Source organism: Beta vulgaris, chromosome 6, assembly GCF_026745355.1.
Source record: "Beta vulgaris subsp. vulgaris cultivar EL10 chromosome 6, EL10.2, whole genome shotgun sequence".
Lineage (NCBI taxonomy): Eukaryota > Viridiplantae > Streptophyta > Magnoliopsida > Caryophyllales > Amaranthaceae > Beta > Beta vulgaris.
Window position 1 is genome coordinate 64,066,526 of NC_079207.1, and position 23,322 is coordinate 64,089,847.

The window sequence follows — 23,322 nt, forward strand, 5'->3', positions numbered from 1 at the left end:
TACTAGATTAAGTACTACTTGAGTATTTGGTATGTTCTTTTACTATTCTTATATGTTATTTTCAGTTGTGTTTTTTTATGAATGGTGTAAAACATGCTCTTTAATAATTTGTTGACTTAGAAAAGTTGTTGAAAGAGGTTTATGTTACTTAGAATTAAGGATATGTATGTACATTTGGGGTGCACAGTCATAATTGTGCAGACCTGGTGAACAAAAAGGCTTTACTAGATGAGACACCAAGTGAGATAGAGGATATCCTAGTTTACTATGATTATTTAGTAAATGCACTCGTCTGTTCTTGGTAACCAAAAGAACATTTGGGATTTGGTTTCTTAGTATGATATGGCTACTTATGTCTGACAGGGAGGACCCAAGATGGCAGTGGATCCTGGACCCGGCCCGGATCCGTGGAACCGGATCCGTTTTTCCGTGTCTGGATCCTAAAATTATGGACCCGTTGGGTCCAGGTCGGATCCGGGTCCACTTGTCAGATTACGGATCCGGATCTGTACCATAGACCCGGATCCGCTGATCCGTTTTTTTTAAAAAAAAACTCCATGTTGGGCTGGGCGCCTGGGCCTCCTGACCTCCTCTCCATTTTATTTCTTCGTGCGCGTCCTGTCAACAAAACTTATTTCACAAGTTTCAAGCATAAGCCGAGGAGAAGAATTATCACTCTTTACTTTGTTACCAGGTCCACATTTCCAACTTTCGTTTTTAGGACTGACATTTGCTGCTGACTCAGGCAGATTGATGTCTTCATCCTGATTCAAGTCCATCTCCATAACATGACTTGCTTTCATCCACTTCTTATGATCATCACCATTAGCTTCGCGCTCAATCCCTTTGTTAGTAGCACTTTTATGAGCTCTCAATGGTTTTTCACACAATTTATTGTTACCAACAGTAGATGATTTTTCGACTTTGAGCAAGCTATCATTTCCTGAATCCGGATTGCAAAATGCAGTTTTTCCAAGAACCTTTCGATCACATCCAAATTGCATCATTACCATTCGAGGCTGATAAAGTTCAGCACAGGCAATTCCAATCAACTCCTGAGGCTGCAAAAACACAGCAGACGACCGGTTTTACATGAAATGAGTTGGATCCATTTTGGACTCGGATCCACAGGATCCGTCGGGGTCCAACTTTCTTAGACCCGGTGGATCCGGTCGGATCTGTATCCAGGGTCTGAAAACGGATCTAGATCCGGGTCCACCTGGACCCAGTCTAGATCCGACCCATTGCCATCCCTAGGGAGGACAAGTATTATAACTTGCCAACATCAGTAGGGTATGAGAAGGGCATTGTTGCTTAGTTTATGAATGAGATCTAAAACCCTGAAACCATGATATGTGATCGCCTCAAGTGTTCCATGTTCTTGAACAAAAAAAACACATATACTTCTATATATGGTGCGTGCGAATCGAGTACTCAGTCATTCCATGTTAGGTCATATGGTATTGGGAACAAAGTGCAAATCTAAATTATCTTTACTTACTCACTAGGCAAGTAAATTCACTCGTTGCTCAACGAGTTCTTACTCCCAAATTATTAGCTAGAAGTGTACAATTGTTAGACTAAGATAGAGTGCTAAACAGGGGAAGAAGATGCCCATACAAAATTCACTCGCTGCCTAGCGAATTACGATTATTATTTGCTAAAAGTCTGGATTTGAATAATATAAATATATAACATTAAAAACACACCGGCGACATATAGTAAATATGGGCGGCAAATAGCATCCACACTCTCTATTTTTAGTTCAATGAAAGAATGACTTGATTTCTTAATTCATGGTAAAACAATCGATTGACACGTGTTAATATACGGTGGTGATCCACTATACAAAAGAGGTAGAAGAAGAATGATGATTAGAGTGATTGCAGTTTGGATTAGAATAATACAAAAATACAATATATAAACAATACAGATGATATTTCGTAATATGGACAACAAAATAGCATCCACTCTCTCCCTTGTGTTCCCATACCATATTAGTTCTTTCTTTCAATATTAGAGAGCAACTAAAACTAATAATGTAAATGAAATCCGATCCCAAATTTCAAATACCACCATCGCAAAAACTTTACCAACTAAACCAGATTACATACATACCGAAACTAATGTTCTTGAGAGTTAAAGAGTTTTAAGACACACACATCTTCGTGCCTTTTTATTTTCTTTTTCGTCAATTCTTTTCTCTCGCCAATATACACACACAGAAGAACAACATCAAACTCTTTATTACATTTTATACACCAAAAATGAAAATTGTAATCCAACTTTAAGCACAAAATCTGCATAACACTCGCCCAACCTAAATTCATCTTCAAAATTATTGAGTTTCTCTCTCCTCTGCAATTCCCCATCCTTAGATCTCACTGTTTTTGCCTCTGATCTCTGAATTATAACTCTGATCGCTAATTTTCTGCTTCTCAGATTTGAATTTGCTCTTTAATTTTGTTGGGTTTGCGTTAAATTGAGCAATCAAATCGAGGTTTCCGAAGCTTTTCAACACTGGACCCAATCATGAATCCCTTTTCATCAGGAACTCGATTGAGGTGAGTTTTCAAATACCCATGTTTTAATTATAGGATAGATCAAGTTTTTGGACCTTTTTATTTTATGGGTTGATTTGTTTATGTTAATTGCAACTTTAATTGGTGTGTTTTTGTGATGAATTGGGTTTTGGAAGTTGTTATTTCAGCTCTAATTAGTTTTGTAATTAAATGTGAACTTTTAGAAAAAGAAATGTGATCTTTTATGGTTGAATACATTTGAATTTGCAAAATTTGTAGTTGGGTGGCTTTATATGGGTTGATGGGATTGAATGTGCATTTTTAATTTCATGTTCAAATATGGTCAACCGTGAAGACTGAAGGGTTTTGAATGTTTTAGGGGGAATAAGTAGATTTGTTTCGGTTTTTTACGGTCGTTTTACATGAATATGAGATAGCATTTTACCATTTACTATAGGGGAATGGTGTTTGTTGTTGGATTAGTGTGGAAGAGTTTGGTTTTATTGGTGTTGTTCCTCTTATGTTGACGTGTATGCAATACCTCAAATGATCATGCACATTGTGGTATGTTCTCGATCCTACAATGGAAAATTGGATGATTTGGAATATTGGAGTTGGGGACATGTTTTTGGGAAGTTTAACATAGAATTACATTGTAGAAAATTGCTAGTTAGGGGTCAATGTAGCTAATGCATAAGAGGCAACCTTTTTTTCTTTTTATTTGTGAGGACCCCGTTAGAGTGGAGAGGTACAGTGAGTTTATGATTTTGCTGCATGACTAGGATTATAGAGAAGTTATGTCGAATTGTAATTTCCTTTTCATTTAGAATTGATTAGGTGATTGGGGTATCCATGTTCCTGTTTGTTTTGTTTTGGAATCTTAAGCTTTGTAATTTATGTTGTGGCGAGAAATGCTTGTAATTTCCTCATCTGCGGGGAAGGATGGTAATGAGATGGTAAGTTTGAGTATGGACCACAATTAGAGATGTCAAGAGCAGGGGTCTTAGATGCGTGAATATAGTTTTCTTCTTTTCATAGTAATCTTTTTGGAGACAGGGGATTACTTATACTTATGTTTGGTGATTCATCTATTCTTGGAAGGTCGAAATCCTGGAACTATGCCTTTTACAACGCGTTTGGTAATTAGTAATAAATGATGGTATTAGTAATAAATTGATATATATATTTTTGTAAAGGAAGTCTTATATCAATTCACATGGTAATGACTAATGATTATTCATCCCCAAATAGGTGATGCTGCTCACAATTTTCTTTTACCACTTGATACCACCACTCGTAATGGATGGTAATGAAAATTATGAAGACAAGTAGGTATTTGAGGATGAACAATTATTATTATGGCCGTTAGGATGGGCTTTTTTCTTGATGGGATGGATGATTGTAGCAATTTTACTACCGAGGATAAAAACATTTGTTAACCCTAAGTCTTTCATGTTAGATGCACCAAAATCTATTATAGACTTGTACTTTTATAGGTAGGTGAACCGTGAACATATAAAGGAAAGAAGGTACTCTTCTTATGTGTTTTGACCTATGTGTGTACCAGTACTACATGCATTCTCACACTCTCCATTCATGATCATGTTGATTGTCTAGAACATGTTAACGCCTAGGATTAAGATTGCCAGTTCACTGTTCTTTCGGGTGTTTGAATTGTTTTTTATTGGTGTGCTTTATCTCCATCATGCTATCTTGATGCAGGGACATGATTCGTGCCATACGTGCTTGTAAAACGGCAGCAGAAGAACGTGCAGTTGTTAGAAAAGAATGTGCAGCTATCCGTGCTGCCATTAGCGAAAATGATGCAGACTATAGGCATCGGAACATGGCAAAGCTCATGTTTATCCACATGCTTGGTTATCCAACACATTTTGGGCAAATGGAATGCCTAAAGCTGATTGCTTCTCCTGGATTTCCTGAGAAAAGAATAGGATACCTAGGACTTATGTTACTCCTTGATGAAAGACAGGAAGTTCTTATGCTGGTTACAAACTCTTTAAAACAGTATCCTAATACCATGATGGTTTTCACAAGGCTATGGGTTTTAAGTTAATAGTCTATATTTTAATATTTGTGCCAAGATTTTCATATATCTGTAACTGCTTGCTTCATTGTGCGGCATCCTTAACATTTAACAGAGATCTCAACCACACAAATCAGTACATTGTGGGACTCGCTCTTTGTGCTCTTGGGAACATATGCTCTGCTGAAATGGCTCGTGACCTTGCACCAGAAGTAGAGAGATTGCTTCAATTTCGGGATCCAAATGTTCGCAAGAAAGTAAGATCTTGGTCATCTCAGAAAAGATACTTATATAGGCTGACTTCTAACTAGTAGGCTTGTCATTGCATATGGTTATTTGTTAATCCTAACTTGTGGCTCAGTGTGCAATGAACTGATTTTTGGGGAAGGGTACTTTAGACAGTTGCATTGTAATTCAGTTAGTAGTAAACTTAGGTAGAAAGCCAAGGGACTTGGTTAGAGGAGAGAGCGAGTATAAGGAATTAGAATTCGATAAATAGAGGAGAGTAGGGAAAGGGACTATTATGCTGAGTATTGTGAGAGTTTCCTTTTGTAATTGGGAGCGAACAAGCTTCTTGAAAGCTTGTGTTTATCCAATGCTATCATCAGTTTCCAGATATATCAATCCAAATTTGCTTTTATTTTATAATTCTCGTCCATAATCTGTCCTAGCTATGTCAATTTGTAGCAGAGTGACAAAAAATAAAAGTCGGGTATCTATTGGTAGTTGATCGAGACCAGCATCTGTACTTCTTATTGTATTATGTTAAGAATATAAAGGAGTTTCGAACACTTCCTTTCAGTTAGGCTTGGGCATTTAATATTGCTTCAAGCTTTGTTTAGTTCATTGTTGCTTATATTATGTTATTTAGCTACAGGTTCTGTCACGGGTTGGTCACGACAACTTCTTCCCAAAGTCCTTTTGGTGTGGTTTTGGAAAATCCTAAGCAGTATTTGGCTTCTGTATTTCTATATTAGCTCTGATAGAAATTCATCTGGCACCATTCTCTCTGTGGCTTGGGCTTTTGTATACTCATGCACTTTGAGAAATAAAGCTTGAGATTATACTCATGAGCTACATGGTTAAAGATGAGAGCGTGGTGGTTTGATGCTGCAATATCTCTCTGTTTGAGTAGCTTTGAGATGTTTTCCTACATAGTTCTAGACATGAGTTGTCTATGCTCAGCTGGACATTTCATATTTTGAATGTCTTGTGTTTTGAGATGCCATTTATATTTAAACCACTTAACAACTTCACTGTGGAATAGGCAGCTCTATGCTCAATTCGGATAATTAAGAAAGTCCCTGACCTGGCGGAGAATTTCATAAATCCTGCTGCCTCTTTGCTGAAAGAAAAGCACCATGGAGTCCTTATAACTGGAGTGCAGCTTTGTACGGACCTATGTAAAATCAGCGAAGATGCACTTGAGTACTTTAGAAAGGTATCATTTTGATCTTCATCCTATCCTTTTGGAATTTAGGGGGTTTTGGTTTTCATTACATATGCTTCCTCCGTTTCTTAATACTTTTTGCACTATTCATATACTATATTTGCACATATTTCTTAAACTTATATACAAGAAACAAAATTTATTATTGAAAATGTTGTTGGATTAATGTCACTGTATATCTTAATTTTTTTTAAAATTTAATTAATAGATGAGAAGATATTGATGGTAAAAGTGTGCGTTGGCATGCGTGAAAACCGAAGTGTTGTAAGTGCAACTATTGTGAGGCAGAGGAAGTATATATTTTCATTGTAATGAAGCCGGATTACTAAACGAATCGCCATATCTGGCTTCGTCACTGCTAATTAGCTCTTGATTGAAATGTGTTTCTGGTTCTGTTCCAATACAAACAGTCTTAGCAAAGTTATCAATCTGATATGCTAATAACTCTTTGCTATGGAACTTAATACTCCCTCCGTCCCAAAATATAGTTCCCATTTCCATTTTGGGTGTCCCAAAATATAGTTCCCATTTCCATATTTAGTTCCACATTTTTCCGTAATTTGTCTAGAAAAATCGTGTCCATCATTTATTTGCTTCTTGAATTTTGTTTTTTCCTTTGTTTATTCAACCAAAATGTTACAATTAATGCTCTTTCACCAATTATCTCCATTCTCTCTCCTAAAATCATCTTTTCCCATACAACATTTATTTAAATAAACAAAAAAATTTTACTATCCCAACTTGCATAAATTACCGTGAAAAAAGGCAAATGGGAACTATATTTTGGGACGGAGGGAGTATGTTTTTTTTTTGTTGTTGTTGTTGTTGTAATATGACGTCTATTTCTTTTGCTTTTATGTTGTATCATGTTTATGCAGTACATTTCTCTCACTTCCAGTGATCTTAATCTTAGCCTATACTTCCTCCGTTTTTTTATAGATGCTACATTTCCCTTAAATGGAAATGTCATAATAGATGCTACATACCATAAATGGATTCCTTTTCACCATAAAAATCTTAAAATACTATTAAAAAGTTGGTGGTCCCCCACCTTCTCTTTTAAAATACTTGTACTTTTTCCTTAACAAATGGTTTTTTATTCAAAAAGTGGTGGTCCCCTACTTTCTCTCTCTACCTTTCTTAAAAATCCCCCACTTTCTCTATGTAGCAAGAATAAAAACACTGAGGAAGTACTAAGCATCGAGATAAGTTGTGAAACATGGTATAATCTACATGGAGTATGACTTTAATCTACTTTGAGTTATGAGATATCTTAAAGAAGGGAATTTCTAGCTTTGTGCACTATCGACTACTCAGCTATAAAAACTAAACTCCCTAAGGTTGTCATGCGTGAATGAAATTTCTAGTTATAATCACAACCTTCCTTTTTGGGGAGGAAGGGGAAGGAGGGGGAGGGGGGACGATTCTGGTTAAATGTTTTCTAACTCTGATTTTCTTGGGTTTGCAGAAATGCACCGATGCTGTGGTGAAAGTTTTAAAGGACCTTGTGAACAGTCCATATGCTCCAGAGTATGATGTAGCTGGAATCACAGATCCTTTCCTCCACATCAGACTACTGAGATTTTTGCGTGTTTTAGGCCATGGTGATGCTGATGCTAGTGATTGCATGAATGACTTGCTAGCCCAGGTTGGTGATATCCCCTCTTTCTTTCTATATGCTCATCCTTATGTCTTTAGTGGATATACCAACAACAACAAATGCCAAAACCCTAATATAAAAAGATGTTAGATAAAAGTTATATAAATTATACCATTGAACATAATTACTTTCATTTTAAATTTTTCTTTCTAACCTCTAGTATAAACTATAAATGGTTTATTTTAGCATTAGAATGGTTAACATGCTGCTGTGTGATTTGCCAAGCTTTGCTGTATACAGTTGGAAAAAAAACATGTTTTTCCTGATTAACTTACATCATCTTTTTAGGTGGCTACAAAAACAGAGTCCAATAAGAATGCGGGGAATGCTATTCTTTATGAGTGTGTTGAAACTATCATGAGCATTGAAGATAATAGTGGTTTGCGTGTACTAGCCATTAATATCTTAGGAAGATTTTTATCGAACAGGGACAACAATATTAGGTATGTACCTGGCATTTTTTTTCCCGACTTGCTCGCATTCTGTCTGCTTGTACCTTCCTGTGTAGTTGTTTGCTAATTATATTGTAAGCTTTCTTTTTCTTGCTCTGTCAATCTCTGCTTTCTTTGGTCCAAAGAGATTGTCCTAGCTGACATTTTGCTGTCTCCAAGATGCATCTTTGACCTATGCTCTCAATTAAATATTTATTATAGAATTTTTGTGAAATACGTATTAGAGGTGACGTAGCTAGTAGAGGCGCACCTTTACAAAATCTATAATTTACCAGGTATTGTAACTTGTAAGAAAATTGTGGTGAAAGATTTGTTTTTGACGCTAAAAGTCAAACAAAAGAATCTTTTTGGAAACAAGAGATTTTTTAGAATATAATGGATGAAATAGATTGATTTTTGGTGGGTAGGGGTGGGGTAGAGGGGTAGGCTGTTTTGCTTCCTTCCTCTTTTTAAGATTCCGATCATTTGTGTTATCCCATCTATCTTGTGATCAAAGTTGTTCTGGTCCTGTAAATCGTGGAACAAGTGTTTAATGCATTTCAGAGAGTCATGTATACTAGTATCATATACTGCAATGGAAAGAGTTTAGCATAAGATTCCAATTGTGCCAATTGAATATGAGGACCTTCTAGATAGTCGTTCACCAACATAACATCTCTCATGCAAGCACACTTAGGCTATGTTCTCTTGAACTTATTTCAAGAACTTAGTCCTGTTCTTGTTTCAATGAGACCAAATCATACTAGATGAGAAGATTCCTAGATCTTTTCTTCCTTTTATTATAACAAGAATTTCAAACCATAACGTCATTTTTCAGGTGAATAAAACATTGTCCCAAAACTTATGCCCCTGCTTAATTTGTGGATCATAGTGCTGTGAGTAGGGGTGTAAGTTCGGTTTTTGGTTTGGTTTTAGGTCAAAACCAAACCATACCGAAATAAATTCGGTTTTGAAATTTCCAAACCAAATCCAAACCGAAATTCGACTCAATCCAAACCAAACCAAACCAAAATATGAAACCAAAAACCAAACCAAACCAAACCAAACCGGATTTTTTTATCTTTCAAAATCCAAACCAAAACAAACCAATTTTTTTCATATTCCAAAATCCAAACCAAACCGAAATGAAATTAAATCAAACCAAGATAAAACCAAACCGAATTTAAACCAAACTTTCTGATAATTTGTATTTTAAGTGACAATATTTTTGTATTTTCGTAATTAATATTAAAAAAAAGAAACACAAAAAAATAATAGACAATAATTCGGTTTTTTCGGTTTTCCAAAACCAAAACCAATCCAAACCGAAAAACCGAAAAAAATATTTTTTTTGAATCCAAACCAAACCGAATTTCAAAAAAAACCAAACCAAATTACTAATTCGATTTGGTTTGGTTTGGTTTTCGGTTTTTAACCAAATAACTTACACCCCTAGCTGTGAGTCACGTATATTAAGGATGTAGGAAGAATTAACTAATAAGGCTGTACATGTCTTTGAAAATTTTCAAGTAATTACTTTTTTAAGCATTCAGATAGCTATCAATGCAGAAATGACATGTGGGTTTCACTCATGTGAAATCCTCTTTGGTTTGTGGACATCTGATAAATTCTCTTTTTCTGGATCTTTGTCTTGTCTAATCAGCAACATGAAAGTAGACTTGTCAAATGGGTTGGCCAGATAGGGTTAGAGTCAAATGTTCTCGATTCCGGTCCTTTTTGGATCGGTTGATATGAGGTTTGAGTCATATAATGCTTCTCATAACCCAAAGCATTGGGGTTTGGGTCGTCCTAATGGGTTAAGAGATCTGAAGACGCTATTTGTCAATTTTTTGAGCTATATGTGTGACAATATAGATACAATATACTCGCAAATAGCAAGTCATTATGATTTTTATCATTCATATTCAACTATAACCGTGAAATGATGTCTAAGTCCAACAAATATCATGCTAATACCAGTAATCTTTGAGTTAAAGGTTCTAGGTCACAATAATTAGAGTTAAAAGTTGGTAGCAAAGCTCTCTTAATTTCAAATTATTGCTATTAATGTAATGAGGTAAAAAATGGATCGGATCATTTTTGATCCAAGATTTTCAGGTCGTTTGGACTTGGATACAACTGGGTTTCAGTTCTGGTCCAATTAGTTTCCATTAAGGTTTCAGGCCAGGTCAATGTTTGAGAGATCTAATAGTAACTAACACATTGGTGCATGGACTTTAATATTGCTTTTTATAAATGCAAGGCTGCTGCATCTGAAGTATATTGTGTCGATAAATGCTAGCAGAAGAGAAGATGCATCTAAAAATGCAGCTAGTGCTGTTGACCTTATCCCCTAATTCTTTAATACTATTTAGTTTCTTAAGCAGTGCAATTATGTAGTTCTCAGGTCCAAATGCTATTTACTGGTCAATCATGCTTTCTACATGAAGTTTCTTCACTATTTATGATGGAATGGAAATGATAAAGTGACCAAATAAATAAGAAATATACTCTTGTCCTTGGTTAGCTTGGGGATTATAAGGCTGTTTTGAGTGGTTCAAAATTTTCTTTACCAGATATGTTGCTCTAAATATGTTGATGAGGGCTATAAGCTTTGATGCTCAAGCAGTACAGAGGCATCGAGCGACAATTTTGGAATGTGTCAAGGTATATTCTATTGGCTCTGAAACTTCTTTTGCTTTCTTTCATGACATGTGCATTGTGACTTGTGAGTACCCTTGTGAACAAGTTTGGACATCTTTTTTCCTGAAACAGCACACCATTGTCACTCCTGGTATAGCAATTTGGTTGTTTATACTCCCCTTATTCTCTATTACTTTCCATGCTAAAGGAAAGAAAAAGAAAAATCATTTATTTGGATATATGCAACTAAAATTGTACTTCTACCCATCACTATGTAGAATACTAGAATCAAGGCCTTTAAGTACCTTTTACATCAGCAGAAACTCAACAAGTACTCTATGACATCTAGAGGTGAGTTTGACAATTGAATGAGGACATTAGGTCAGAGGGAATACTTAATAGCTAAGTTTTTTATTTTTTATTTATTTTTATTAGGAAATTAAGCCAGCCCAAGGGCTAACCCCTACAAGGCTACTAGCCTGTAGGAAACACCAACACATTGGCTGGTAAGGCATGCATAGCATGCTAAGGAAATACCTTACATAATGCTGGGGTAAGGATCGAACCCCTGACCTCAGGGGCCAAGGGGGAGCGCTCAACCCATTTGAGCTAACTCCTATCCTTTTAATAGCTAAGTTTGTGATTCTATCTGCTCTTTATTGACTCCGAAAAGAAATGAAAAAGACAGTTTTGACTTTTGAGGGTACTGATTGCTGAAGGCCAGCCAAATGTTTGGACTTTGGAGGATGTCTTAGAATTATGATTCTCAATCTTATCGGGGTCCAAATGTCATCTATTAGTTGTTATATGAAGAGGCGTTTAAGTTGTTTATTGCTTCAGGTATTGCTGTCACATCAGTTCATGGACTAGATTCTGCTATTTATATTATCTTTCATGAAGTTGCTGACTGCTGTATATTTGCAGTTGGATTGTCAGTAGACGCCAGATTTCTTTATGTCTCCAAATATATTAAACTTCTGCCTTGATTTCTTTCTAGGACTCAGATGCTTCAATCAGGAAAAGGGCTCTTGACCTGGTGTATCTTCTAGTGAACGAGAGTAATGTAAAGCCTTTGACAAAAGAGCTAATTGACTATCTGGAAGTTAGTGACATCGATTTCAAGGAGGATCTTACCGACAAAATCTGCTCCATTGTTGACAAGTAAGTTTATTAACGTTGAGCGTGTAAAGAAGTGCTTTTCTAATATACATATTGCTATTATGAAACGGAAGTAGTATAATTTTTATAATAAATCATAATCACATGGCTTTGACATGCAATCACAACCCTCTCTCTCCTCAGTCCTCACCCTTGGTTTGTGTGCCATATAGAAATGGTGCATATATTGTGAAACGGAGGTAGTATAATTTTTATACGTTACATATTTCCCCCTCCTCCCCCCCCCCCCCCAAACAAAAAAAAGCGCGTGTAAAGGAAGTAATGTAAGCACAGTTAGAATTTAGGGATGATATACATTAAGGGGGTGAAAAACACAAACAGAATATTGTTATTATTGAAAAATACATAGAAAACTGCATATATGCAAGTACAGAAAGGTGGATTGATGTATATCGGTGTGGCTATTCCTTTTATTTCTCTTCCATAATATTATGCCACATTTGGCTTTGATGGTTAAATCTTACTCACTTTGGTCATAATCTATTACGTAGTGAAGAATCATATTGAAATTGTTTGAAGATCACATTTTTGATTATCTTACAAAATAAATTTTGTAAAAAGATTTTATAGTATTAGCTATAATTGATTTATAGAATCCATTGGCCAACAATTTACAAGGTTTGATTGTAAAAGTCAAACACCTTCAAAAACTGCCAAATTCTCAAATTTTCCCTCTTTCAACTTTTATGCGGAAGGCTAAGGTTTAGAAGCCGTAGAAAGATTTCATCTGGGTTGCTACTTGCTAGCTTGTGTAAGTGCCATACTTGTGATAATATGCAGGCTCAGATATTATAAAGACTCTATCCTCTCATGCGTGTGCATTGTGTTTTGTTAGTGACGACAAGGGGAGGTTTGCTTTTGCATAGTGGCGGGTTCCTTTTTTTTTTTTTTGTCATTAAAAGATAATATGGGGTAGAGATATTTTGTCCCCCTTGAAAAGATGGAAATAACTGTAATTAAAAGATAATATGGGGTAGAGATATTTTGTCCCCCTTGAAAAGATGGAAATAACTGTAAAAATAAAGAGAGAAATAAAAAAGAATAAAAAATGAAAAATCTGTATACTCATCTTGTGCATTGTGTTATGATAGAATAGTTACTTAAGTAGAATCTAGAAAGAGTATGTATCGTGGCATTCCTGTCATTTGGCTGTGTATGGTTTTGATATAATGGAATTTGGATGAGGTTGTTTTATTTGGTTACTTTTTCTTTGTTGTTTTAGGTTTTCACCAGATAAGATTTGGTACATTGATCAAATGCTGAAGGTTCTTTGCGAGGTATGCATTTGCTCGGTTAATGTGCGTAATTGGTTGCGCAGCCTTTTTCCAATCTTGCTTCTTGCTGACAATGGCTTTTTTGCTCTCTTTGATAATAAAATTGGGCCAACCCATAAATAGAGGGAAAAAAGTACAGAAGGAAGCGAATGCCAAAAACTAATATATAGTAAAAAGAAGCCAGTTCTCTTTACCTTTTTACTTACCTCCTTTCCCGTTATTATGGGGGGAGAGGGGGTGGGTGGGTAATGCTGGCCTGTATTCTTCATTTCTTCAAAGACTGATTGCTGCTGTTTGCTTAGTAGGCTGGCAATTATGTGAAAAATGAAGTGTGGCACGCCCTTATTGTGGTCATAAGTAATGCTCTCAATCTCCATGGGTACACTGTTAGGTCTCTATACAGAGCTGTTCAAGCATCAATTGAGCAGGTATTGTCTTTGTTCCATAAAATAAGTGGTTATGTTGTTTGTCTTTTTTTCGGTTTTGACAAATTGTAACATTAAGAGATTTCTTGGTATAAATATGTTTGCCAGGAAACTCTCGTCAAAGTGGCAGTTTGGTGTATTGGAGAATATGGTGATATGTTGGTCAACAACAGTGGGATGCTAGACATAGAGGACCCGATAACAGTGAGTTCCTTCTCTTGTATCAGTCTCTTAGTTATTTTGGATTTACTCCTTTTATAGTCCTTGGAAATTAGCTTCTTCTTTTCATGTGGCAGTTGCAGGAAATATTCTTTCCTGCACACCAGTCACATTTCAACTTTTTTAGGACGATTTGAGTTCTAAGTTTATAATTGACGCAAGTTCCACCTGTTACATATGTTGTCAAGACTCAAGATGGCTGGTTTGCAATGAGTTTTAGCATCTTTGACATAATGCTTATTCTCTCTCTCTCTCTCTCTCTTTTTTTTTTTGGGGGGGGGGGGTAGTTGAACCTGTCAACAACTAGCTAATTATCTGTCTGGTCCTGAAAGGTAGTCGCAAGTTTAATCTAATAATCAACTATTATTGTAATTTGTATGTGGAAAAAAATCAAATCCATCCACGGTAAATGGAGTATACCTAAGATGAAGAAAAACTGATTTCTGAAAGCTGGTTGATCAAAGTCACTTTAACATGCTAACCAAGTTTCTGCGGAACATCTATCAGATATATTCATGCTCTTGAAAGCTTCAGCTGGTATGTTTTTTTATTGGCTTAAAAGTTAAGTAAATGAGTTTCTGAATAATGTCACCATAGTTTAGGGACAACCATAAACTAAACTGTTTTTTCACCATGTACTCGTGACAATTTTTTTTTTGCACCGTATACCCTTTCAACTTTCCAAATTCACCATATACCCTTCACTCTTCAAAAAATACATCAACTTACCCTTTTGACTAACGGTGTTAGACTTCCATTAGTCATTAGGCCCTAATCCCCTCTAACCCAAGTTAACTAACCTAAACCCTAACTCCCTCTAGCCTAATTAATCCTAAACCCTATCCTAATTACCCTCTAACCCTAATTAACCCTAAACCTACCCTAACCACCCACCCCCACCCCCACCCCCACCCTTTCCCCCACCCCGGCCGCAACCCCACCCCTCCCCTTTCCCCGACAACCCACCCCCTCCCTTTTCCCGGAAGGCGGCAACCCACCCCTCCCCTTTCCCCGACAACCCACCAACGAACCCTTTCCCCGACAACCCCACCCCTCCCTTTTCCTGACAATCGCGCCAACGAATGATGAGCTTGAGGAGAGAGAGAGAGAAGGAAGATCCGGGACTGCGGGATCGAAGTTGTCATCCATGGTGGAAGAGAGAGAGAGAGAGAGAAGGAAGGTGGGGAGAGGGGGTCACAGGTGCGCGACTGCGGGGGTATGATGGGGTGCGAATATCCGGTGGGGGTGGGGGAGGGGGTGGGGTGCGAAGATCCGGTGGGCGAGGTTGCGGCGGGGTGGAAGTGGGGGTGGGGTAGGGTGCGAAAATCCGGCTGGGTGGGGGTGGGGTGGGGGAGGGGGCTGGCGAGGTTGGGTGGGGGTTGGGGAGGGGGGGGGATGGGGTGGTGGGCTGGTGGGGCTAGGGTTGTTAGGGTTGGTGGGCTGGGGGGTTTTAGGGTTTTAAGGGTTATTTAGGTTTTTTAGATAGTTAATTAGGTTTAGGAGAGGAATAGGGCCTAATGAGTAACGAAAGTCTAACACTGTTAGTCAAAAGGGTAAGTTGATGTATTTTTTGAAAAGTGAAGGGTATATGGTGAATTTGGAAAGTTGAAAGGGTATACGGGGCAAAAAAAAATTTTTCAGGGGTATATGGTGAAAAATCCGTAAACTAAATCATCTTTCGTGACCATTATTATTCTCAAACCACATATGTAACTACGTAAGCCATCATCTGTCCTGTAACTGTTGGTAAAATTTTGACCTGACTTTACGATAACGAATGCCTGGGCACTGAGTGTATCTATGAGGTGATCATTGTTCATCTTCTCGTGCCAGAAGCTATCCTGCAATTTCCTAGATTTCGTTTGACCAGTTTGTTGATATGAGATGATGGTATAGATCCTTATTCCATATGAATCTGTTCATCAAATTGTTTCTTCCTAACTAGACCATAAGCTTATAGTACTTGCTAGTCTCCAACAGTTTATCAATTACATGCATGTGTTTGCCTTAATTGCCAGGCTTCGCTCTTCCCCACTTTTATGAATGGGGATTGATCTATCTATTTTTGTTCTCATCAGTTGATTCCATATGGCGTGCGGAATCTCAAGATTCTCTGCTTGCGCATTTAAAGCTTTTTTTTTTCCTTGATCTCCCCCACCACTTTTGAAGAACTAATTTTATCTAAATATACCAGTGGCCTCAACGGCCTTTATGTCTTGAAGTAGGCCACGCAATCAATTACTTTCCAGATGAGGTATCATGAAAACAGCCTTTCTACACTTCCAGGAGTAAGCTGCTATATCTTATGCCCTCACTAACATGCGTTAAGTGGAAGCCTTGCTAATAACAGCTGGTTTACTGTTATATATACATAGTGTTAGTAAACTAAATTGTTTTGTCAACTTGCTGATAATTGCCTATAATTGTAAAACTTCGTACATCCTACTGGCTCGATTATGGTTGCATGAGTTCCCCTGACTTTCTATTTGGATTGCCATCTTTTGCTATACTGGAGGTTGTGGTAATCCGATGTGTGAGTTTATAAATTCAAAATTTTGAGGTTTTCTGAACAGGTAACAGAATCTGATGCGGTGGATGCAATTGAGCTTGCTAGCAAGCGCCACAACTTGGATGTTACCACTCGCGCTATGTGTTTGGCTGCTCTGTTGAAGCTTTCCTCTCGATTTCCAGCTTGTTCGCAGTAAGTGGAATCTAGTTGGGACTGACCTAGGCCTACTTAAATAAATTTCTCTTGTTAGTACCAATGTCTTGACAAGCGTCTCACCATTGATCAAGTTAGAACTTGGAAGCATTGCCAATTAGCTGTAGCTCGCATGACTTAACCGCTTTCTTCAGAGGATTCCCTAGTTGAATCCGTAGTTCTCTATTTTTTTTTTGAAGTATTGGTTGTGGCCTTGAGTTGGGTGATCTGTACTTTAATTGTTACTAGATTCTGAAAAAGAAAAAATTATGAGAAAATTGTGTTAAATTTTCTTGCTTTGAACATTTAGTTATGAAAAAAAAAGTTTGTCTCATAAGGAATATCAGCATATTGGAGTTTGCATGGCCGAAAAAGAATGCTAATTTTTCTATCTAGTTTTATCTGTGGATGGATCGATCATTGGTTGCTTGCACAACATCTGGTACTCCCTTCCAATCATCAAAAACAAGATAAGGATGGTTAGTATGTCTTCCTAATAAATAGGATTGACATTCTCTTTTGGACTTTCAGAGCACGATCATATTTTGATGTGTTCTTTGTTTTGAGTTTTGTCATGGTTAAGTTCACTAATGAAGAGACCTGTGTTGAATAAAGAATATTTACTTTCTGAACTTGGTTCGACATCTCATTGATGACATAAAGAGAAATGTGCTAAGAATCTTTCCAATTTCTAAAGATGTTGGGACATAGGGTGGGGCATTGTGGTAATATGACCTAAGTCCTGATATCTTAATGTCGTATGCAGGAGGATAAAGGATATAATTGTGCAATACAAAGGAAGCCTTCTCCTTGAATTGCAGCAGAGAGCTCTTGAATTTAATTCAATTATTGAAAAGCATCAAAACATTAGGTATTTTTTGTTGCTGCTTTTATTCCCAGAAGGCCAAAACATTCTTCCTCTAAATCACGTTTGCATTTTGGAACATTGTTTAAACAAAATAAAATTGGAATGCAGATCTGCATTAGTGGAAAGGATGCCTGTATTGGATGAGGCAACATACAGCGGAAGGAGGGGTGGCTCTTTGCCTGCAGCTGTTTCAAGCTCCAATGGGCCTCCTGTTGGCCTTCCAAATGGAGTTTCAAAGCCTGCTGCTCCCCTTGTTGATTTACTTGATCTGAGCTCAGATGATGTTCCTGCACCAAACTCTTCTGGTGGTGGTGATTTTCTAAATGACCTCCTTGGTGTCGATCTATCTTTGGCACCATCACAGTCAGGTTAGTTTGAGATCAAGCGTTTACTGATATAATTTTGGTAGGTTAATGTGTGAGTCAGTTCTGTTAGTTACCCCTGAACCTGTCTTTTCTGTTTGAAGTGAGGAACATAATTGTATCATTCTTAAACAACTCTCCTAAGAACTTGATTATTTGTGTTTGGTAAGAAATTGTTGACATTTAACTTGGTAAAATGAATTTGTTGAAGAATAAAAAAAAAAGGTATTTTCTTCAGCGATTCCATTCAGTGTTAACAGTTATTTCTTGTTGATTAATTCATGATAGCACTCAACTCTAAATTAATTGTTGTTAATGGAGAATAATTTTCTGGGTAAGTTCCAGTGATTCCATCTAGTCTTGACAATGGGTATTTCTTGTTCAGAATTCATGATAGCACGCAACTCTTTATTAATGTTGTTGTTGGAGAATAATTTTCTCGGCATGCATGTTTAAGATTCTCCTGCTCTCCATCTAAAGGTACTACTCAGAATCAAAAATCAGGAACCGATGCCCTGTTGGATCTTTTATCAATTGGGAGCCCCCCTGCTATGGATAGTTCAGCAACTCCAGACATCTTGTCCTTGAACTTAGAAAGCAAAAGTTCTGGAGTACCGCTGGAAAGATTGTCTTCAGTTTCATCCATGCCTGTGCAAGTATCCTCTCCCAGTGGAGCTGCTCCTATTGTTGATTTATTGGATGGTTTGTCTTCTAGTCAGCCAACTTTAGGTGTGATATTCTTCTTTACTCTATTATGTGTTTGCAGTCACAACCCACCTGTTTGTATTACACTGATTCTTCTTTTAAATTCAGAGATTAATGGTCCACAATTCCCATCCATAGCTGCATTTGAGAGCAGCTCCCTGAAAATGATGTTCGACTTTTCAAAGTCTGCTGGAAGCCTCCAAGTGACATCAATTAAGGCTACATTTACTAACTTATCCGCTAACATCTACACTGATTTCCTATTCCAGGCTGCAGTTCCCAAGGTAAGAACAAATAAAACAGTGAACTCTGTGATTTTGCTTCTTGCTTATGCTCTGGCTTGCAAGTCTCCATATTCTAATATTCTTTATTTAATCTTTAGGTCTTGATTTTGTTGGTTTTTAAGATAGTTTTGCAGATGTTTTTCAAGATATGCTTTTATATAATGCCTTTTGCCTCTATGAATTAGGACAGATGGTCTAAAGTTCTGTCTTCAGATATTCTCGTCCATGAAATATTTGAAATTTGTCCCTCATGCCTGAAAATTTGTTCATGAAACACACCATAAAGGCTTTATGGGAAAAGTAATCTGATATATTGATGTTTTGATTCTCAGTTTCTTCAGCTGCACCTTGATCCAGCTAGCAGCACTAATCTTCCTGCCAATGGTAATGGCTCCATCACTCAGACTATGCGAGTTACTAACAGCCAACATGGGAAGGTATTATGGATTTGCTTTTCTTATTTACTGTGCTGGTTCTGTTGACTTCAGAGTCTGATATGTCTTTCCTAAGGTGAGGTTTTACTAAGGTGATATATGAATATGACACATTTTCTTTTCCTCAGAAACCCCTGGCAATGCGCTTTAGAATAGGCTACAAGGTAAACGGAAAAGATGTTTTGGAGGAAGGCCAAATCACTAACTTCCCACGTAATTTGTGAAGTTCAGTGCTCATTTGAGGTTGTCTAGTGAGGTGAATAGGCTCAAGATACCCTTTCAAGTAGAGTGAATCCTCGGGGTGTCATGGTAGCGCAATCCTTCAAATCTTTCCAATGAAGGCGAATGTGGCTTGTAGCAGTTGGAATTCGGGGGCAACTTGGGTCTCCAAAATATCGTCAATTTCGGTTTTGTTCATTCTTCTTTTCTTTTTATCCAGTTTACCTCATTTGGTGGTCCATGTACATTATATTTTGATTCTTATTTGTATCAAAAATGTGGAAAAATGAATTTTGGGAGGTTGTCAAGGTGATGATGAGTTGTCTCTATGTTGTATCGAGGAACCGGAGTTTTCTAGCTGTCGTGTTGGTCTCGTGAACCTCGTAGCTCAGGGCATAGTTTTGAGTACAAGGCAAAGATTTCCAAAATGCAATACTACCTGCATAGCTTATGCGATTCTTTGATTTGTAATATTGTGCGTGATTTTCTGCCTTAATTTGACTGCTCTGCTGTCTGAAGTCATGAAGTCTGAACTTACATACGTTTAGAACTTTTTGCCTTTTGGTGCGTGATTTCATTGAGAAATTTCCGCCAAGATTTCTTGTCCCCAACCCTTATATAGCTATACTTGCAAGTTGCAAATGCTCCAATTCGCCGTACAGAAGAAGTTTTACTACTCGAAAACTGTAAAGGAGACTAATCAAATTATGTTTTATAGGAGAAAAAAGTGAAACACTTCTCTCTTTTATGTGAGCTTTTTGAGAGGAGTGTTTTACTTATTTCAGAACGGAAGAAGTATCATTTTATTCTTTTGAAAGATTATTAGCGGTTTTCTTTAAGGACATACATTCCTTTCACGTAAATTATGAATATAATATATACGCATTATGTTTAGAACTAATGCTTCGTTTCATAGGTGGTATTAGATGGCGGTAATGATAATGAATATATTGGTAATTGTTTGTAGAAAGCCTTAACCATTTATTGTAATGCCTATTCGTCTTCAATTTTTTTTCTTAAGTTTCATATCCATTTATTTCTTCTTTACTGGCTGTATTGATTGATAATAAAAATTTATAAATACATGCACAGGTAACAAGTTTGGTGGTAAAGTCCTAATAATACGGGCATAACATGACATAAATTTGTTCTTTTTGCAAATATACTATAATTTGGGAATGCTCGAAAAAGTGTTACATCTTCTACCATTTTAGCATTGGTTCATGATTTGATTTCTTAATATATTAATACTAATCTCTTAAAAAGGTATGCATGTAATATTCTCAGATATGCAAGTGTAACTGTGTAAGACGTTGCAACAATAGGAATTAAATCAAATAGGTATGTGAAATATATTATAGGTTCGTGTAAAAATAAAAGCAAGTAGAATAACATGCTTTCCAAGTTTGTTGTATTCGTGCATGGTTAGGAGTAGGACTTTGGAGGAACAGATAAGTAGCTTTACAAAGTTATTTGCATAGCTGTTTTTTAGTTAGTTGATAAGCATACCCCCAACACATAGACGAATTGTTGCTTTCTATCTGTTTCATCATCAATCACAAAAAAAAACTTGAATGGACCAGATTTACAATAACTTATCGTGCATTAGAAATCATATGATATGCCCAGTTTTCATTTGATATACGTCGGTTTGCGTTTGATATAATCAGTTTTGTATGATACAATAACCTTTTATATAGTCAGTTTTTGTATGATACAGTTAATTTTCTGATACAGTCAGTTTTCATATGATATAGTTGGTTTTCTATGTAGTAAGTTTTTGTGTGATAAAGTCAGTTTGAGTGCACAATTAATTCGGTGCACCGTTTTGCATCAATCATCAATCTAAAACGCCAATTTCGGACAGAATGTTCCAGTTTTGCTGTTGTTGACTATTCCACCTCAAGATAATAGTTCCTCAAGTGTAGTGTAGACCACTCTTACAGAAAGCCGGAGGAAGTGAACAAAAACAACGACTTGTTACAGTATGAGTCAACTTTCGTCACTTCTTCTCTTTTCACATGGATTCTAAATTATATATAGTCTAAACCATATGTTAACCATACAAATCATCTCCCACAATAATATCTTTTCTTATCCATTTTTGTACATCTAGTATTCTAGTCACTTAAACACAACCATTTCATCATTCAAAATGCATACTTTGATTCATTTTTTGATACTAATGCTACCATTCTTAATTGAAGCTAGAAATTTAGTTTCCCATGTCTCCTTTGAGGCCGAACTTATTCGTCGAGATTCACCCCTTTCTTCCAACTTTTACACCTCAATGACACCACAAGAACTCCAATGGAGGGAATCCCTTGGCTCAGTCTCACTCGGTCACAACATTCGACTATCTCCTACGTACTTTGATCAAAAGGACGTTAAGGCAGATCTTATCCCCAATGGTGGTGATTATCTCATGAAGTTCTCTCTTGGGACTCCACCTGTTGAATTCACATCTGTTATTGACAGTGGGAGTGACCTGGTATGGGTTCAGTGTTCGCCCTGTGAGCGTTGTATCGCACACGAATCTCCATTATTCGAACCAAACAACTCTTCGACATACTGTGCAATCCCTTGCAACTCACAATCTTGCACATATCCTGATTTTGATAGTGGTTGTATTCCAAAGGCATATCACAACAACGGTAATGCTTCATGTGTTTATAATGCTGTTTATGGAGATGGAACAAAAAGTATGGGTGTCCTGAGTACTGATACCATTAGCTTCCCTTCTGCTGGTGCTTCACATGTGTCTTTTCCATCCTCAACATTCGGATGTGGGTATGACCAACAAGGTCGGTTAGGTATCCATGGGGACGGGATCGTTGGGCTTGGGCTTGGGTCTTTGTCACTAGTCTCACAATTAGGTCCAAATATCAACTACAAGTTCTCCTACTGTCTGACACCCCTGCATTCCAATGTTAATGGAAAGCTGAAGTTTGGGGTGGATTTAAAAGGTCCAGGAGTAGTATCAACTCCTTTTAAAACTCAAGATCCTCCAACATTCTACATTCTGTCTCTCAATGACATTAGCATTGGGAATACTACAGTCGCGGTTAGCCAGGACATGATCATCGACTCTGGTACGACCCTGACTTTCTTACCAACCAGTGTCTATGACAGTGTTAAGACTGCTGTGAAGGGTGCTATCAAGCTTAGCTCGGTGCCTGATCCGAACCAGGCTTTCGACCCTTGCTACGAGGTCAAGCCCTCAGGTGAGGGGTTTAACCCTCCTGATATTGTGTTCCATTTCAAAGGGGCTGATGTTGTTTTAAAGGCTGAAAACACTTTCAGGACTTTGAAGAATCTGACTTGTATGGCAATTGTACCTTCAGATGATAGTTTTTTGTTTGGAAATATTGCTCAAGTGAACTTTGAGGTTGTGTATGATTTAAAAGCAAAGCAAATTTCATTTGCTGCAGCAGATTGCACTAAGAATTAGTATCTCTACATCCAAGTTTATTAATAATAGTATGTATGAATTATCCCATTGGTTTGGCTTGTCTTTAACTCTTTATGGATGTGTCTTTGCAATATGAAGTTATGTTTTTTGTGATATTGAATGATTTGAAGAGAAATAATCCTACTTGTGTCCAAGAAATATAATTTGTCTTCAAATCTGATTTACGAGTCTGAATAGAACGCGATGAATCTGGTTCGTACATTCGATCTGATTTGACCCGTTGTCATTCCTTTATACTTATTTGGAAATCACTTGGCCTTGCCCCGTCCTATTATACTGGGTTTGTACTGTGTACAATAGATTTATGGGTGAATCAATTCCACAATCCCCCAAACAAGTTTATGTTTTTTTGGGTTGCATTCCGACCCTAAATCAACGTTACATCTTATATACATAATACATTACCATGCGTTTACCTTTTACAAAAAGT

The 23,322-nt window shown here is 37.1% G+C and overlaps 2 protein-coding genes across 2 annotated transcripts; both read left to right on the top strand.

Moving 5' to 3' along the window:
* Positions 1 to 2,140: 2,140 nt before the first annotated feature.
* On the top strand, positions 2,141 to 19,891 carry LOC104897418 (AP-1 complex subunit gamma-2). The gene is made up of 18 exons (XM_010684290.4): positions 2,141 to 2,564; positions 4,245 to 4,547; positions 4,682 to 4,823; positions 5,834 to 6,007; positions 7,485 to 7,664; positions 7,965 to 8,119; positions 10,684 to 10,774; positions 11,748 to 11,911; positions 13,152 to 13,206; positions 13,509 to 13,631; positions 13,737 to 13,832; positions 16,421 to 16,548; positions 17,315 to 17,419; positions 17,525 to 17,784; positions 18,259 to 18,507; positions 18,592 to 18,767; positions 19,100 to 19,204; positions 19,330 to 19,891. Exons 1-18 carry the CDS (start codon positions 2,533 to 2,535, stop codon positions 19,423 to 19,425), a joined length of 2,634 nt encoding a protein of 877 aa, XP_010682592.2. The 5' UTR covers positions 2,141 to 2,532; the 3' UTR covers positions 19,426 to 19,891.
* A 1,301-nt stretch (positions 19,892 to 21,192) lies between these two features.
* Positions 21,193 to 22,919, top strand: LOC104897419 (aspartic proteinase CDR1). The gene has a single exon (XM_010684291.4). It carries the CDS (start codon positions 21,576 to 21,578, stop codon positions 22,869 to 22,871), a length of 1,296 nt encoding a protein of 431 aa, XP_010682593.2. The 5' UTR covers positions 21,193 to 21,575; the 3' UTR covers positions 22,872 to 22,919.
* The last annotated feature ends 403 nt before the right edge of the window (positions 22,920 to 23,322 follow it).

Excerpts from the sequence above, each read along its gene's own strand:
- LOC104897418 (XM_010684290.4), top strand. The coding sequence starts at position 2,533 with ATGAATCCCTTTTCATCAGGAACTCGATTGAG. Across the intron at positions 6,008-7,484 it reads CACTTGAGTACTTTAGAAAG|AAATGCACCGATGCTGTGGT; the intron begins GTATCATTTTGA and ends TTGGGTTTGCAG. Across the intron at positions 18,768-19,099 it reads TCCAGGCTGCAGTTCCCAAG|TTTCTTCAGCTGCACCTTGA; the intron begins GTAAGAACAAAT and ends TTTGATTCTCAG.
- LOC104897419 (XM_010684291.4), top strand. The coding sequence starts at position 21,576 with ATGCATACTTTGATTCATTTTTTGATACTAATGCTACCATTCTTAATT.